Source organism: Culex quinquefasciatus, chromosome 2, assembly GCF_015732765.1.
Source record: "Culex quinquefasciatus strain JHB chromosome 2, VPISU_Cqui_1.0_pri_paternal, whole genome shotgun sequence".
Classification (NCBI taxonomy): Eukaryota; Metazoa; Arthropoda; class Insecta; order Diptera; family Culicidae; genus Culex; species Culex quinquefasciatus.
This window is the reverse complement of record NC_051862.1, coordinates 70,479,399-70,495,926: the sequence shown is the minus strand read 5'-3', so window position 1 is coordinate 70,495,926 and position 16,528 is coordinate 70,479,399. Positions and strand designations below refer to the sequence as shown.

Sequence of the window (16,528 nt, the reverse complement as noted above, 5' to 3'; positions counted from 1 at the left end):
TGCCGATGCACGTCTGTTTGACACCCTCTTTACACGGAGTTCACACACACTAGGGACTAGAGATGGGCTTATTTGAGCGAACCGTTCTTATGAACCGGCTCAAGCTAAAGAACGAATGAGCGACCGCTCAGAAAAAATGAGCGGCGGTTCATTTTGTGAACCGGTTCTTTTCAAAGAACCGTCAAATCAAAGAGCGAGTCGAAGAACGAACCGAACGAGAGCGAATGAGCGAGAGCGAATGAACGGAAAGAACGAACGGAGCGCTTGATTAGCGTCGCTCGCGCCGTCGTCGACGTCGTCAAACGGCGTCGTTTTCGCTCACTCTTTCGTTATTTCGCTCTCGCTCATTCGCTCTCGTTCGGTTCGTTTTTCCACGCGCTGGTGGTGACGGTGCTGTGGAGAAAAGAGGGGAAACTAGGTTCTCACCGGTCGCCTCATGTTCCAATATTATATGCTTGGTGCTAGCCCGTGTCGGGGCGCCTGTGATTTTGAATCAACTGACTGTCGCCCGATGTTGCATGATCTCATTATGAAAATATCGATACATTTCTCAAATGTTATGTATATGAAGTTGTTACACGCATTCGAACATAGTTCGTATGCTAGTTTGCGGTTTTAATCCATGTATTGGACTGTTCAATAGTTTTCTTAATGCATTTTTTTCTGATCTTTTTGTTTGACGCTTGTTTTGATCATTCATTTGCTGTCATTAATAAAAGATGTTCTTTTTAAACAAAAAACTGCATTTCAAGACTATTTTATCAAGTGCAGTAAAAGGCTACCTCAAATATGCCTGTTACTGAACACCAACTTAAATATATTGTTTCACAAAATAATGGAAAAATAATTATCAAAACGATAATTCAGCTTACTTTTCATAACTTTTAACGACTGAAAGCAATAATGTGGTTGGAAATATTCACTTTTGAAGAAAACTCAAGTTTGTTAAACAAACAAACTTTATTTACCTCTCTATGAAAAAAGTTTTCGACATTTGTGGATTTCAGAGATCAATGTTTTTTCTCCAAAAAAGGATAAAGCAAATCGACGATTTTCTATGTTTTATGGACGATCTCCAATCTGTTCAGAATAAGTGCGATGAAAACATATATTTTTTTAATTATCAATCAACAAAAATCATACGAAGCGTGACACTCATGGACACTCCATTGGTCGTTTGAAAAAAAATTTAAATATCTTGAGCAGATGCTTCAGTTCATTCCAGTCTACTATCTGACTTTGAGCGAAATGAGCGAATGAGCCGTTCAAAAGAGCCGCTCATTTAAATGAGCGAACGAAAATGAGCGGCTCACAGAAATGAGCGGTTTTGCTCACCACTACTAGGGACCATCCATAGAGATCTCCACGGTTTCTCTCACGAACACCATGAACCTGCGTTAGTATTGGTATTTATAGTATTGTTTTGGTTTTCATCGATTGTGATTGGCTGAATTCCAAGCAGCTGATTTTGTTTACACTATTTTTACGCAGACATAGGCAAATCGAGTAGACGATCTCTATAGAGATATCCACGCGCGAGAGTGTGTTAGTTTGTAACAAAATTTACACGCAGACATAGGCAAATCGAGTAGAATGATTCGTCTGTCAAAATCAGCTGTGTCCTTTGTTATACCACGAGCACGTAGTAAACAGCTGTTTTTTACAGTCGATTGATCTACTCAATTTGCCTATAGAGATCTCCACGGTTCTCTCACGCACACAATGATTCTATGTTAGTATTTGTATTTGAAATATTGTTTTGGATTTGAACGATTGATTGGCTGAATTCCACGCAGCTGATTTTGTTTACACTTTTTTACGCAGACATAGGCAAATCGAGTAGATCAATCGTCTGTAAAAACCAGCTGTTTTCCACGTGCTCGTGGTATAACAAAGGACACAGCTGATTTTGACAGATGAATTATTCTACTCGATTTGCCTATGTCTGCGTGTAAATTTTGTTACAAACTAACACACTCTCGCGCGTGGATATCTCTATGTCTGCGTAAAAAAAAGTGTAAACAAAATCAGGTAACAGATTCCCAAAAAAAAGTGTCCACGTGGTTTATGCATAGCCCCCTACCAAAAGATTGTTTTGATAGTGTGCGTGAGCGCCGTGTAAAAAGTGACAGTTCGTCACTTTTTAGTTTGTCTTTGACCAACCAACGGGGTACAAAAAGTGTCAAAAGAAAAAGTGACCAACCACCGGGGGTTGAGTGTACACTGTACAGTCAAACCTTTTTTTTACGCGACCTCCTTTTACGCGGATTTTTTTTACGCGGTATTTTTTACGCCGGAAGTTACGAATAGAATATCTATCTGTTCAACGAGAGTCTGTACCGGTGTATTCACCATCGATATACAGTGAGTCAAATATTTGTCCGTAAAATTCGCGTAAAAAGCGATTTGACTGTAGCAGCCCAGTTGACAACACAATTTGACAATACAAGTTGTGTTTCTTCTAAGCGCATGTCTTGTGAAACAAACAGCAGTATTTATACGACGAGTACATTTCTCTAATTAGTTTTTAGATGTATTCTCAACAAAACTATGAGTTCCGCAACGTTTTGTCGAACTTGCTTGTCGCGGACCAGTTCCAAATATCGCTCCCTTTTCAAGGAGTCCTTCATATGTAGTGAAAAACGAAATTTTGCCAATTTGCTAACCGAGTTTATTCCATCGCTTGAGGTAAATAAACACATCGAAACAAGATAGGCGCCTTTTTACCACAGATTTATAAACTGAAGATGTTGTGCTTTTTCAGATCTCTAAAGAGGACAGTTTACCACAAATGATTTGCGGAAAATGTGCGTTGGATTTGAAACATTGTTTCCGCTTCCGCAGGAAATGTTTGCAGGCGGATTCTGTGTTGAGATCTTCACAGGAAACGAATTTTATTGTTGGAATTTCTATAGCAAATCTAGAAGAGGAAATGAGCTCTGGTAGCGAATCTGAACTCAATGAAATTGCATCGTCGAAGGAAGTTGATCCTTCTAGAACGAACACTGACGAGAAAATTGGAAGTTCAACGGAGGCTATTCCAGAATGTCCGGACAAGGAGATTAAACCCAACAAACCCAAATCCCTCGAATGTCCCTTCTGTCAAAAGGTGCTCAGTTCCGCCAAGTCCTATCGAACCCACCAGGCATTGCACTCCGACGAGGCCAACTTCCTGTGCAATCGATGTGGCGAACGGTTCAAGACGAAAATGGCCTACACGGGCCACATGGCCACGCACAATCCGAGCAAGTTCAGGTGCGAAATTTGCGAAAAATCCTACCGGCAAGCAGCGTCCCTGCGAAGTCACATGCTCATGCACTCCGAGGAACGTCCGTTCAAGTGTTCGGTCTGCAATCACGCAACGACCCAGAAAAGTAGCCTAGCGAGACACATGCTGACCCATTCCGAGCAGAAATCCTACGTTTGCGATCTGTGTGGAGAGCACTTCCGGTTCAAGGGAAATTTGGCCGTCCACAAACAACGTCACACCAAGCAGAAAGATTTCCACTGCCAGAAATGCCCGAAAAGTTTCGTCACGAAGGACGAACTGGCGAACCACGCCATAACCCACACCGAGGAGCGACCGTTCGGTTGTGATTTGTGCAGCAAAAGTTTCAACCGGAAGAGTGCGCTGCAGTTCCACCGGAAGCACACGCACTCGGTTCAGCCAAAGAATGCGTGCCACGTTTGTTCAATAATTAGCTATCCCTTAATGCCTCAAAGTCAAAGTCTTAAAAAATGTTTAGATATTAATTTGAAAAACATTTGAAAAACCTATCAAAGTCACCCCAGTTTACGCTAACTGTGCCAATTTTGAGCCAAATCGGTTAAGGTTAAGGGGTCGCTTTTTATCGTTGATATCTGCATGAAAAAAAAACGCAAAAATGTATGCAGAAAAACATCGTTTCAGTATTTTTCTGCCAGGTGGCGCGGGTCTCACCCAAAATTGTCCAAGTGTGAGATTCTTGTAGGAAATTTAAATTCCTATAATGTTGTCGTAGGGTTTAAGAAGATCCGAGTTGGTCCTGATGAGTTATTAGTTATGCAATGAAATGAAATCGTTTTTAATACTTGAAAGTAGGGGAAATATACCCTTTCTAATCAAACGCCTATCTTCGTCATATGGAGAGTTTGATGCTCGATTGAAGCTCCAAAAATACTATTTAGGCTATAAACTTACCAGCAACAGCACCGCCTCGAGTTAGCATGCAAATTTATGCCATTTACAGGCCAAAAACATCAAATTTAATGCACTTTTGATCATAATTTCTATTTTGCGAGACCATTTCTCATCATTTTGGTGGCACACACATCCACACGCAAGATCAGAGGTTAACTGCTTAACGAAAGTCGCCATCAATATCTTTGCAATTGCGCTAACGATTTCAAAGCGCTTAAGATATAAAATAGCTTCCAACTACCGGCAACATGTTCTTTTGCACATTAGTTAGTCACGCACTTGAAAAATAATCCCGAAAAATGTAAATAATTAGCATGCACCATCAAAAAACCAAACGCGCTAAGTCTTCTGACGTTTGAATTTTGAATACCCATTCCAATCGAAGGCTGAAGAAAACCGAGCGAGAAGCGAAGGCAGATCCCGAGCATGGGTAAATAACAAGGGAATTGCGTAATACAGTCGACTCTCTGGTTGTCAATATCCAAGGGACCGTCGAGGAAGAGAATCATCAGTTTACAGAACGATGCAAAATGAAGACTCGATTGAAAATATGTTTTTCTTGGTACCCTGGTATGCGAGAGAATCATGACAACGTCCATCAAACAAAAACAAACTAATGTCAAACATCCTTCAAAGCTTCGTTTGGCCAAGAAAAATGTCTATGCAAGCCATGAGAAAGTGAAATTATTGACAACCGGAAGAGATTTTTCAAGCAAACAGCATCCAAGGGACCGTCGAGGAAGAGATCCTTCAAGCAAGGGAAAATATCGAGGAATGAAGATAATTGAAGTATGCAGATTGAAGGGACTGAAGAATTCATCGATAGATGAAGAATTATTGACATCGAGAAGATCGACAGCCAGAGAGTCGACTGTAATACCTTTCTCTGGTATCAATACCAAATTTTAGTATTCCTGAACCCTTTAAAATTTGTCCTAAGGATTATGCAAGAGCAAAATGTGGTATCATACCAATTTAAGGTATTGTTTTGATATTGCAAAATTGCAGAATTTGTCAATGGTCGAACACCACATTTTGGTATTCTTTTGGTATTAAAGTGTTTTATCAAATTTCTCTGAAACTATGGGAAAAATTTGACCAATTTTGACAAAATAATTAATTTTGCACTAAAATGATGTATCAAAGTGAATGCTTTCATTGAAAACCGGAAATTTCAAACTTGATTTTAAACATTTTTTATATACCCCCTACAGAAATGACTTGAAATTGTGGAAAATTTTCTAAGTCAGGATGGCACATTTTGGTATTATTTTGGTATTAAAGTGTTTTATCAAATTTCTCTGAAACTATGGGAAAATTTTGACCAATTTTGACAAAGTAATTAATTTTGCACTAAAATGATGTATCAAAGCGAATGCTTTCCTTGAAAACCGGAAATTTCGTACTTGATTTTAAACATTTTTGATATACCCCCTACAGAAATGACTTCAGGATGGCACATTTTGGTATTATTTTGGTATTGAAAGGTTTCATCAATTTTCTCTAAAACTATGGGATTCTTTTTTACCAATTTGGACAAGATAATAAATTTTGCGCTAAAATGACTTGAAAAAAAAATCAAATACTTTGAAAAACGAGTCAATCGAAAGATTATTGAATTTTGGTGAATTTCAATCCAGTTTTATTTTAATAACACTTATTTTTCAATCTTGTTATTTTCAGAATCTTCAAGAACTTCATGCACAGGCCGTTCATCAATGACAAATGCATTCGGTGTGGTGAAGAATATCACTAAGAACAACATTGAATCATCAGGTGAGTAGATTTGGCTGTTGCATATGAATAATTTCCGTTTTTTCACTAACTGCAACTGCTGCACTAAAAATGGTATGAAAATACCAAATTTTGGTATTACTTGTGCGAATATCAGCGACCAAAATGTGATCTTGGTTGCCCAGTAATAGATGGTAAAATACCATCAAATCATACCAAAATCATGTATGTGGAAGACCACAAGAATCCCAAAATATGATTTTCCAAGGGCGCGGGAATACCTAAAATTAATACCATGGCAATACCAAGTTTTGGTATTCAAGCAATGTTCAAAAATCCAGAAGACCTCAACTTGGTATTGAAATGGTTCTATTTTGAGGTATTATTTTACCCTTGGAATAACATGGTTTGGTATTGTTGTGCCCTTCCACATACAAGACTTTGGTATGATTTCATGGTATTTTACCATCTATTACTGGGCAACCAAGGGCACATTTTGGTCGCTGTTATTTGCTCAAGTAATACCAAAATTTGGTATTCCCGTGTTATTTACCCCTGCTCGGGATAAAGAACAAAGGGTGGCCACCAACACCACCAACATGCTGGTGCAGCGCCTGTTGGAGTTAGCAAGTGCTGCCAGGAAACTTTCACTATAAATGCTACTTTTTGTGACTGTTCACTTAAAATTTCATCAATTTCGGCAGCACTAAGCAGACCCAAAAGAGCGCTGGAAGAAAAAAAGAACTAAGCTGAAAATAGAAAAATGGGCGTGGCCCAATGCACTCGACTCATTAGAATGCATTTTTGAAATATATTTTTTTAAATGCTTGTAAAAGAAATAGCATAACTTTTAATTAGGAAACGATGTTTTTCTGCGTACATTTTTGAGATTTTCCCCATATAAACTTTTTCAATTAATTGCCGATTTAAAAACTATTTTTCCATATTAATAAAAACATTTATCAAACACGATTCGTATCAAGCCCGGCAGCAATTTCCACTAAAAACTCGCATTAAAAAGAATCATGAATTCTGCATTCTACTAAAGTGTAAGGGAGTGTGAGGAGACTTGATCCCCTGTTTTTGTATCGCACATAACTCGTTTAATTTCTCACAAAACCATGATGTTTTTGCATGAATTGAAAGCTTAAACGTTCAACGATGTTTGACTGACAAGGGTATTTCATCAGATGAACTCTTCGAATCATGTTTAAAAGAATATAATATAGTATGTATATAAAACAATTCATGTATAAAACGTTTTTTTTTTAATAAATTTTAAGTGTTTTTTATACAAATCAAAACAAAGAAAAAAATCGTTTGGAGTTTTTTTGCAGCACTTTTTAGAAAAATGTGTGTAATTCAATCATTTTTTTTCTTTGTTTTCTACAATGAGTTTTAGTCAATTTTGCACAACTTTCTAGAACAACGCTAATTTGTTAACCCACATGCTGACGAGATATCGGCTAGGGATCAAGTGTCCCCGGGGATCAAGTCCCCCACTCTCCTTTACGTATTTCATGGCAGGGTTACCGGATTTAAATATTTTTTTTATAAATTACTCATTTGGCACATCTTTCAAGAACCGTGCATTAAATTTTAATCTACATTTTTTTAATTTTAGGCCTGAAAGGGTAAAACATCTAACTATGAAAAAAATTAAACAATCTTCTTAGGTGTCAACCACAATAGACGTATCACCTAAGAGAGGTGGGAGGATCCGAGCGATTTGTAAATAACCGTACACAACAAAAAAAGTTATTAGAATTTAGAAAATTAGAAAACCTAAGTAAAATTTTCTTACAAACGTGATGGTGAGGTCAAAACTTTAATAAAATATGCGCTCAATGTGATAATTAAGGTACAAGTTTTCATTTGCTCAACACGCACAATAAACCATTTTTTATTGAAAATGGACTACACAATTCGGTTCTACGTCCAATTGGGTACTAAAGCCCTATGTCAATTTTTATGTACAACGGTAAAACACACGATGAAAAGCCATTTGTGATCACTTTTTTTCATTTTAATGCAAAACAAAAAATTACAAGACAACATTTTTTCATTGGATCAACTATGGTCCCCTTGGAACGAGCTGTCAAGTAGGAACTTTTCTGTCATTAATGTGGTTAATTTTTCAAAATTGATTTTAAAATCCATTTTAAACTCCTTGTGGTTGTACAAAGGGTCATTGCACTCAGTAAAATTAGCTTTATCACTGTAAACAATAATATCAGCAATCTAAGCTTCATTTTAGAACCCAATTATCTTTAAAATGAGTCCTGCCTCGATAGAAGAAGCTATCATTTGATGATCTTTGCACCAAAACTTCTGAGAATATAGCGACCGTCCCTAAAACTTGTGAGATCTTTTCTTGCGTCTTGTGATTCCCAGCAATGGCATTTTCTCTCTATCACTCCTCCCCTTTTTTTCATAAAATTATTTTTATTAGGTCCTTTTTGGTACTGGGACCTGGTTAGGACCGAGTCGGCTTTTGTAATTACATTTGACTTAATAATTACAGAGGTTCTTGTGACTCCTCCCCTTTCCCTCGACTGTGCGCTCTCGCCGCTGAGACTCTCAATATCTGAAAACTGAAATGAAAGAACACGAACCGTTATACTGCGCTTGGGAGATTGGTTTTTGTGGCGGCTTTTGTGGTTAAACCAATGCACAGTAAAAACAAAAATATTTTTTTATTAATATTATTTAATTTTTTTTTTTTGTAAATCAATTCTGAATTACTGTAGTAAAAGTCAAATTACACAGTAGTTAAGTTAAATATTGTGTGTGATAGAAGTACAACTCTAGTTTTTTTTTTGAATATAGGTCCTGTAAACATATTAAACACAATAGTCTATAGATCCTTTAAAAAAAACTCAAAAGCTTTAAATGAGGTCATCGGCCGAATGTGTTCTCAATGATCACAATTTAAGTAGTTTATTTTGTACATGGCCTTCTATCGAATGGGGAAGTAAACCGTCGGTCCATTTGCGTAAAAGAGGTTTTGAGTGATCCACCACACATAACCTTCGGACGCCTAGAAATGAGCAGAAACTTGCAACAGAGACCACAAGAGACCCGGGGGTCGTTAAAGTGGATTGCTTTGCTTTTTTTTTGATTTTGTACATAAATTGATAAAAATCACATCAAAAACACACACTTGCTTTAAAACGAAACGGTGAAGTTTTACATACAAATAATAATCAGATTATTTCCACTGCAGGCATAGTTGTTGTACTTTTTTACAGTGCGCAGTTGCTTTGTTTTGGTTCTTTTGTGCTGGCGCCGTAATTCGACGCCAACATTTCAAAACGCATCATGTACAAACCATGCGTTTTGAGAAAACCGCATTTGAATGTTGAGCATCCATTTTCAATTCCCATTTTAATATAAAAGCAAAATAAGATGTTCTAATAATAACAAACGATGAAAAACGTTGCTTTTATTGATACTTGATCATCCAAATTCAATAAAACATCATTTCCGTAATTTTATTTGAGAAAAACAAACATAACTTCTTTTGAAATCACTATTTCCCTGCTGTCATTGAGGGGGGCGCTTTGTTATGATTCGTTTTTCTTCGCCGAATGTACATGGCACTTTGTTCATGTTGCTTTTTTTTTCGTCACGAGGTTCATGTAGTCTTTTGTTTGACAGGTTGACAGGGCTATACAAACAGGGACTGCTGATGGCAGAGATTTTGTTTATGTTACTTTATTTAAAATCATGATTAAACAGACTTAACTGAATTCGCAATTCGCAATTTTCAGTGTAAGAACGGGCCTTGACCGATCTTATGCACCAGGTTCCCGACGAACACGCACTGCCCTTACACCTACATCTCACCCTTGCTCTGAGTCAGTACGAGCAGCACGCTAGAACACGCTTTGAGTGTTCGTGCCAGGCATGCACACCTTCTTTTCCGGTTACGCATTTTAACTCGGCCGGGGGTGGTACATTACGTAGGGTTTGATGTAAGTATAAGCGCCTAACCATTTATAGTGTGCCTATCAATTTTCATTAAAGCAAAAACTGTTTTATTTTTAGTTTGAATTCAAAAACTTATTGTTATTTACTGTGTATTGTTTTCTCCTGAAATCTTCCCTATTGTTGAGTCTGTTTATCTGTTGCTATTTCTTTTGTCGCGGTGTTTTGTTACAATGTTTGGTCCTAAGCATGTTATAAAAGTTTACCAAAAATACAATAGTAATATTTGTGTTAATCCTTTAACCATTCCATAAATTGAGTAAGGGCTCAAACCTCACTTGTTTGAAAAAAGGTAAAGATTGAAAACAATTGACAGTAAAAGAGAATTTATTTTATAAAAATCAAGTATCAATAGTAAGAGAATGATGAGCGTATTTTGAAGAATAAAAATGAGAAGCTAGATGTATTCGATGTAAAATTAGACATTAGTTTATAAATAGAGATACAAAACAAGCTTAGATTATAGTAATTTTTTTTTTTTTTTTTTTTTTGGGAGGGTGATCCAGCCGCACATCGTTGATGTCGAAACCTCTAAACTGGGCCCTCGTCCTGTCACGTCCGTCAGTAGTCTTGTCGTACATTACAACTAGAACCAGATCTGCCAATGAATTAGTACACTTCGACCAAATAAACACTGACGCTGTATGGATCTGACTCCAGAATAAATGCACAGTTGTGTGTTATTCATAAGTCCAAAATTCGCAATTCGCAATTCGCAATTTTCAGTGTAAGAACGGGCCTTGACCGATCTTATGCACTAGGTTCCCGACGAACACGCACTGCCCTTACACCTACATCTCACCCTTGCTCTGAGTCAGTACGAGCAGCACGCTAGAACACGCTTTGAGTGTTCGTGCCAGGCATGCACACCTTCTTTTCCGGTTACGCATTTTAACTCGGCCGGGGGTGGTACATTACGTAGGGTTTGATGTAAGTATAAGCGCCTAACCATTTAAAGTGTGCCTATCAACTTTCATTATAGCAAAAACTGTTATATTTTTAGTTTGAATTCAAAAACTAATTGTTATTTACTGTGTATTGCTTTCTCCTGAAATTTTCCCTATTGTTGAGTCGTGTTTATCTGTTGCTATTTCTTCTGTCGCGGTGTTTTGTTACAATATTTTGGTCCTAAGCATTTTAGAAAAGTTTTTCAAAAGTACAATAGTAATATTTGTGTTGATCCTTCAATCATTCCATAAATTGAGTAAGGGCTCGAACCTCACTTGCTTAAGAAAAAGGTGAAGTTTCAAAACAATGGACAGTGAAGGAAATATACTATGTAAAGAATCAATAGTAAAAGAAAGATAGTAATTTATGAAGTCGATAAAGAAAATAACAATTGTTAATAAATTGAGGTGACGAACAAGCTTAGATTATATTGAGGGCAATTAACAGGGAAGATGAGAAGTTATTCAAATAGATAAATAAAAAAAAAAAAAAAAAAAAGGCACATGTTAACAAATTTACATCGCTGCCAAATTAAGGGAAAGCAGACAGTTTGTTGCAGCAGCATCAATTGGTAAAATAGAGTGGAAAAGCGTTGAGAAATAAGAGAATCAAATGAGTAAAATCGAAATCAAATGGAGGATAGTAAACAGAAGCCGCGTTAGAAAATCAGTGAAACAAAATAAACAGAAGATAGGTGGTAGCTGAGAATGAAGAGAAGAGAAACCCCGTTGTGCGATGTTTCAGGTACATCCACAGCAGTTGACTCAACATACTGCGAATCAAAACAATACCGTCTACAATCACAAATTACTTCCCTTTCCCACATTGTCGCGCCCCTTTCTTTTAGCCGTCTCCACTCTGACCCTCGCTGGTCAAAGGTTTACGAGTCGTTTCCACAGGCCACCAGCTAGGTTACACCTTGTCATCATGATGACTAAACCAAGCCAACGTGGAGGTAAGAAAATAGGACACTTGCAAGGAACCAGAGCCATGCTGTTTTGTCCAAACAGCACTACGGATGTAGTTGGGCTCCTTCCGGGATGTTCCTCGCCTGGGTGTTGTCAACCGACGAGTATCATCAGTATCATGCACCCTTGGCCTGCATTCATAAGTCCAAAATGTTCAATTATTCATATAAGTCCAAATATTCATTTGCGGATAACTACCTAACTTGAATTGAATACAAGATTTAAAGCAACCTACCCGAAAGCTACGCTTATCTCAAATCCCCGACATTTTAATTAATAGCAAAAAATAAACGTTTTTTTGTAAAACCTGTCTGGCTTCTTTTAAAAAAACAAATAAAAATTAATAACAGTTCACATTTTACAAGTCGTGAATTGAAAAAGAGACGACCATTTGTTCGTCAGAATTCCAGTTGATCCTCGATTCGCAACAATGGTCGATACAATCATAATCCGACAACCGTTAGTTCAACAGATCAACGAATTTAGTCCGATATCATTTCACTATTGTTTGATCGAGACTCTATGGAAATTTTGACAAATCAGAATGGTTTTTATGCTACTTGAATGAAAATCACCGATTCTGATAGAATTACTAAATTCACTGTTACTAATTTTGTCCCTAAATAACTAAAGGCAAAGTATAAAAGTTGATATTTATAGTTAAAATCCTAAATTCTACAAACACTATTTTTTAAACCCGCATCCTAACCTGACACCCACATTAAGATAGGGAAAAATCACATATGTAGCGGTTCATTGTACAAATGTGATATTTCCACTATCAGAGAACCTCCTTGTCTCGATGACAGCTTACCGGCCATCGATTAAGCCCTGAGACTACGCCAAAGTGGGTTCTCGCAGCATGAAGTGGTGTCCATGTGTAAAAATGGAAGCTTCAGCAATATACTGAACACTTCGATTTTAATTCCACATCGAATCAAATCATACTCTTTGCCAAACAAGCATCAAACCTATGACACTCATTATGACAAAGCCCAGGGAAAACAAGCTTAGATTATAGTAATGATAATTTATAGGACAGAAAAAAAGTAATATTTTTAAGTATATTTTTAAGGGAAAAAAAACAAAACAAAGTTTGTTACAGCAGTATCAATTGATAGAAAATAGTGGAAAAGCTTTGAGAGATAAGAGAATCAAAAGTTAGTAAAATTCAAATCAAATGTTGGATATTAAATAGAAAAATCAGTGAAGAATTGCGAATCAGAAGAGCAAAATAAAAATAGGAGATAGGTGGTAGCTGAGAATGAAGAGAAGAGAAACCCCGTTGTGCAATGTTTCAGGTACATCCACAGCAGTTGACTCAACATACTGCGAATCAAAACAATACCGTCTACAATCACAAATTACTTCCCTTTCCCACATTGTCGCGCCCCTTTCTTTTAGCCGTCTCGACTCTGACCCGCGGTGGTCAAAGATTTACGATCCGTTTCCACAGGCCACCAGCTAGGTCATCATGAAAACCAAGCCAACGTGGAGGTAAGAAAATAGGACACTCGCAAGGAACCAGAGCTATACTGTTCTGGTCAAGATAATTCGGATGATCTAACAGAACTACGGATGTAGTTAGTTACGCTCCTTCCAGGATGTTCCTTACGTGGACGTCAACCGAAGAGCACGCAACAAGGTCAGTGCCATTGCATGCTCTTAGGTATCAATCCTTGGCCTGCATTAAACAGACTTAACTGAAGTAACTTTTGGTCATTTTTGGTGGAGAGATAGCTTATTAGGAGTACTTTCAGAATATGCAATAACCCAGAAAGTGTCAAAATGTACATGATGCCTTTTGAAATGTTACCGTCGATTTGACAGCTGAGCAATTCTCTGAGATTTCGGTCATTCGATTTTTTTTTTTTTGTATTTTTTAATCTAGCTGAAACTTTTTTGGTGCCTTCGATTTGCCCAAAGAAGCCATTTTACATCATTAGTTTGTCCATATAATATTCCATACAATTTTGGCAGCTGTTCATACAAAAATGATGCATGAAAATTCAAAAATCGCCCATTGTGTTGCCCCGATAGTTGGCAGAATCGAGTCTTAACCCCTTCTTGTAGATTGGGGTGACGACCCCGTCCAACTTGGTCATCCGCGTACTCCAGTGCTTGAAAAGTTCGGCCAGAATTCCGTCCTTAGTATCCTGTCCTCGACGGTTCCCTCTCGAGTCTCACCGTTCAACAGCTGCTGGAAGTGCTCCTTCCTTTCTTTCATTTTCCTTTATAGGTCCCTAATTCTAATGCATTGGCGCACTACAGATGTTAATATATGGGTTTCTCCAGGATCCCTTCAAAAGATCGGCTGCGCTAGGGATACTGTTGAAATTTCAGCGGGCTTTCTCAGTGAATAAATGTCCGCCATTATGACGAAGTTCCAAATATATTTGTTTCCTTTAACTGTACCACCGAGCAAGAAAGAGTCCCCAATCACTAACCTTACGATGCTCCCTCCACAGCCACCTCGGTGATTCCTCGCACGTAGAACGCACCTTCGGCGGCGTACTGCTTCAGCTCTGCGCTCGTTTGCGGATCAAACACACTCGACGTGGCCAGCAGCCGAATGATCTCGTACTTGTCCAGAATGACGTCCTTGTCGGCTTCCTGCTTGCGGTCCAGCAAGTACTCAACGAAACCTCCCGTCTGCAGCATGTACTGCTGGCCCCACCGGTGGCCAACGAGCGCCCGGAGCAGAGCCAGGGCGGCCCGCTTGATGTCCGGGAAGGCGTTCCGGATGTAGTCCATCACCAGGTTCAGGTTTTCCTCCTCGGTGAGGTACCCGTACCACGTTTGGGTGATTGAACTGGAAAAGTTCTTTTAGTGAACAAAATTTGAGGGAACTCGTCAATATCTTACGTGATCTGATTATCGGCCGTGGCACCATCGATCGCGAACAGGTTCGTCAGGCAGCTCAACAGTCGCAGCTTGATGTCGTTCGGTAGATTCCGGATGACGCCGTGGATGTGCTTCAGGGTCTTCTTCAGCACTGCACCGTGTTTGTAGTGGAGCTGGCGTTTGCCCTCACTCGGGTACGCGATGCATCCTGGAGAAATAAAGGTACATTTTTTCAAATCTTCAAATAAAAACGTTGAAACTTACCCAAAGTATCGTACGCCGTTGGCAAAATGGTAAGATCCTCAGACAACAGGCAATCAAACAGCAGCGTGATAATCTTCGGATACCCATCGTAGATCCTAGCCGGATGAATCGTTGCAATACTGCCGTAGAACCGCATAAACCCTGGCACAAGAATCGTCGCCAACGGATCCTCCTCCAATCGTTCAATCTTTTGCATCAACTTATCAAACACTCCGTTGTTCTCCAAATATGCCATCCCGTGGTTATTCACCGGCAGCTCAGACAACACCTGCAGCACATTCAACTGCAGCAAAATGTCCTCCTCGTCCAGCTCTTGGATGGCCTTCTGAAGGAACTTCTTCATGGCGTCCAACAGCTCCCCGGACTGCCGGCCAACCTTCACGGCGACCTCGTACAACCGACACCGAACAATGTCGTTCGCCGTCAGCAGCTTCTCCAGGTTGTCCTGAACGCTTCGCATGTGGACAAACTTGGGCAGCAACGCCACCAGCAAATCTATCGAAGGCGTTCCGACGCTGGTCTCCTCCGACGCGAGGCAGTTGATGACCAACAGAATCAGCGTCTCGTTGGCAAACGCCTCCGAGGACGAAACCCGCCGCAACTCGCGCAGCCCAAACGCCTGCACGCTTGCATTCGTATGACTCAACGATTTTTCAATCACGTTCTTAACCTCCGTCGATTCGTCAATGGACAGATTGCTCATACAGATCGACAGGATGTCGCAGGCCAGCAGGGTTTGCTCGCTGAAAAAAAATAACTATTACAACCCCTTCCTGATGAGTAGTGGTGCACCAACCTATTGGAATCGGTCATACACTCGAGCAGTTCCGGCGACTTGAGGAAGCTGCTGGCGATCGAAGAGTCGTTGCTGGAAATGAGCGTGTTTTTGATCTCGTTAAGGGCCGTCTTGCGGGATTGCTCGATCTGCAGGTTGGCCAGCAGCTCGCGGCACACGTTTTCGTCCATGCTGGCACACTGGTTAATTCAACTTTCGATTCAGAAACGAACTGAACGGATTTCTAAACTGAAACACGGATGATTTGCGAAATCAAACCAAAACAGAACGCTCTTTGTTTTGGCGTTTTGGTGGTATGCACGTTTAAAGGAACTTAGGAAATATAAAATTAAATAATCAGGTTGCATCACAGACAAACAAATAACTAAAGGCAATAATATTGTAAAAAGCTATCCAACAAAGTGCACACCAAGGGGCTGGAAACTCTAATATTTCTTAAGAATACTGAGTATATTAATGATATTCCAGTATACTTGTTAGTATACTAACCGACAAGCAATAAACTGTTAGTATATTAAGATACTCTCAGTATATTGGTAAGTATACTGGCGATATGTAAAGGAAATAATAAGTATACTAACATATATTCTGATATACTGGTTGACATAATAATTATAGCTCTAAGAGTTTCCAACCCCTTGGTGCACACCTCAAACTACAGCAGAAAAAACTATCTAAGACACAGTCCCTCGTTTGAAACTCACTTGATTCTGCCAGATGTAGATTCGACAGCCGCAAACGTGGAACAAATTCCGTTGCGAGAACAAAATTTTCTCCAGCACCATCTAATTTGGTAATTGGGTA

The 16,528-nt window shown here is 39.0% G+C and overlaps 2 protein-coding genes across 3 annotated transcripts; one reads left to right on the top strand and one right to left on the bottom strand.

Moving 5' to 3' along the window:
* The first annotated feature begins 2,460 nt into the window (after window positions 1-2,460).
* Window positions 2,461-3,802, top strand: LOC119768020 (gastrula zinc finger protein XlCGF46.1-like). Of its 2 annotated transcripts, XM_038258291.1 has the most exons (3): window positions 2,461-2,510; window positions 2,550-2,688; window positions 2,765-3,802. In XM_038258291.1, the coding sequence occupies exons 1-3, from the start codon at window positions 2,470-2,472 to the stop codon at window positions 3,767-3,769; spliced, it is 1,185 nt and encodes a 394-aa protein (XP_038114219.1). In that variant the 5' UTR covers window positions 2,461-2,469; the 3' UTR covers window positions 3,770-3,802. The 2 variants fall into 2 exon arrangements, with proteins under 2 accessions (XP_038114219.1, XP_038114220.1); XM_038258292.1 differs by having other exon boundaries at window positions 2,480-2,688.
* A 10,391-nt stretch (window positions 3,803-14,193) lies between these two features.
* On the bottom strand, window positions 14,194-16,014 carry LOC6035948 (26S proteasome non-ATPase regulatory subunit 5). Its single transcript, XM_001846006.2, has 4 exons — window positions 15,725-16,014; window positions 14,929-15,671; window positions 14,686-14,872; window positions 14,194-14,632 (listed from the first exon to the last, which is right to left on the bottom strand). The coding sequence occupies exons 1-4, from the start codon at window positions 15,892-15,894 to the stop codon at window positions 14,269-14,271; spliced, it is 1,464 nt and encodes a 487-aa protein (XP_001846058.1). The 5' UTR covers window positions 15,895-16,014; the 3' UTR covers window positions 14,194-14,268.
* Window positions 16,015-16,528: the final 514 nt, after the last annotated feature.

Bases quoted from the DNA above. Each gene is read 5' to 3' on its own strand.
- LOC119768020 (XM_038258291.1), top strand. From the start codon at position 2,470: ATGTCTTGTGAAACAAACAGCAGTATTTATACGACGAGTAC. The intron at 2,511-2,549 runs ATTTCTCTAATT...TCTCAACAAAAC, and splicing joins AGTATTTATACGACGAGTAC to TATGAGTTCCGCAACGTTTT. The intron at 2,689-2,764 runs GTAAATAAACAC...GTGCTTTTTCAG, and splicing joins AGTTTATTCCATCGCTTGAG to ATCTCTAAAGAGGACAGTTT.
- LOC6035948 (XM_001846006.2), bottom strand. From the start codon at position 15,894: ATGGACGAAAACGTGTGCCGCGAGCTGCTGGCCAACCTGCAGATCGAG. The intron at 15,672-15,724 runs GTTGGTGCACCA...ATTTTTTTTCAG, and splicing joins TGTATGACCGATTCCAATAG to CGAGCAAACCCTGCTGGCCT. The intron at 14,873-14,928 runs GTAAGTTTCAAC...TTATTTCTCCAG, and splicing joins AACGGCGTACGATACTTTGG to GATGCATCGCGTACCCGAGT.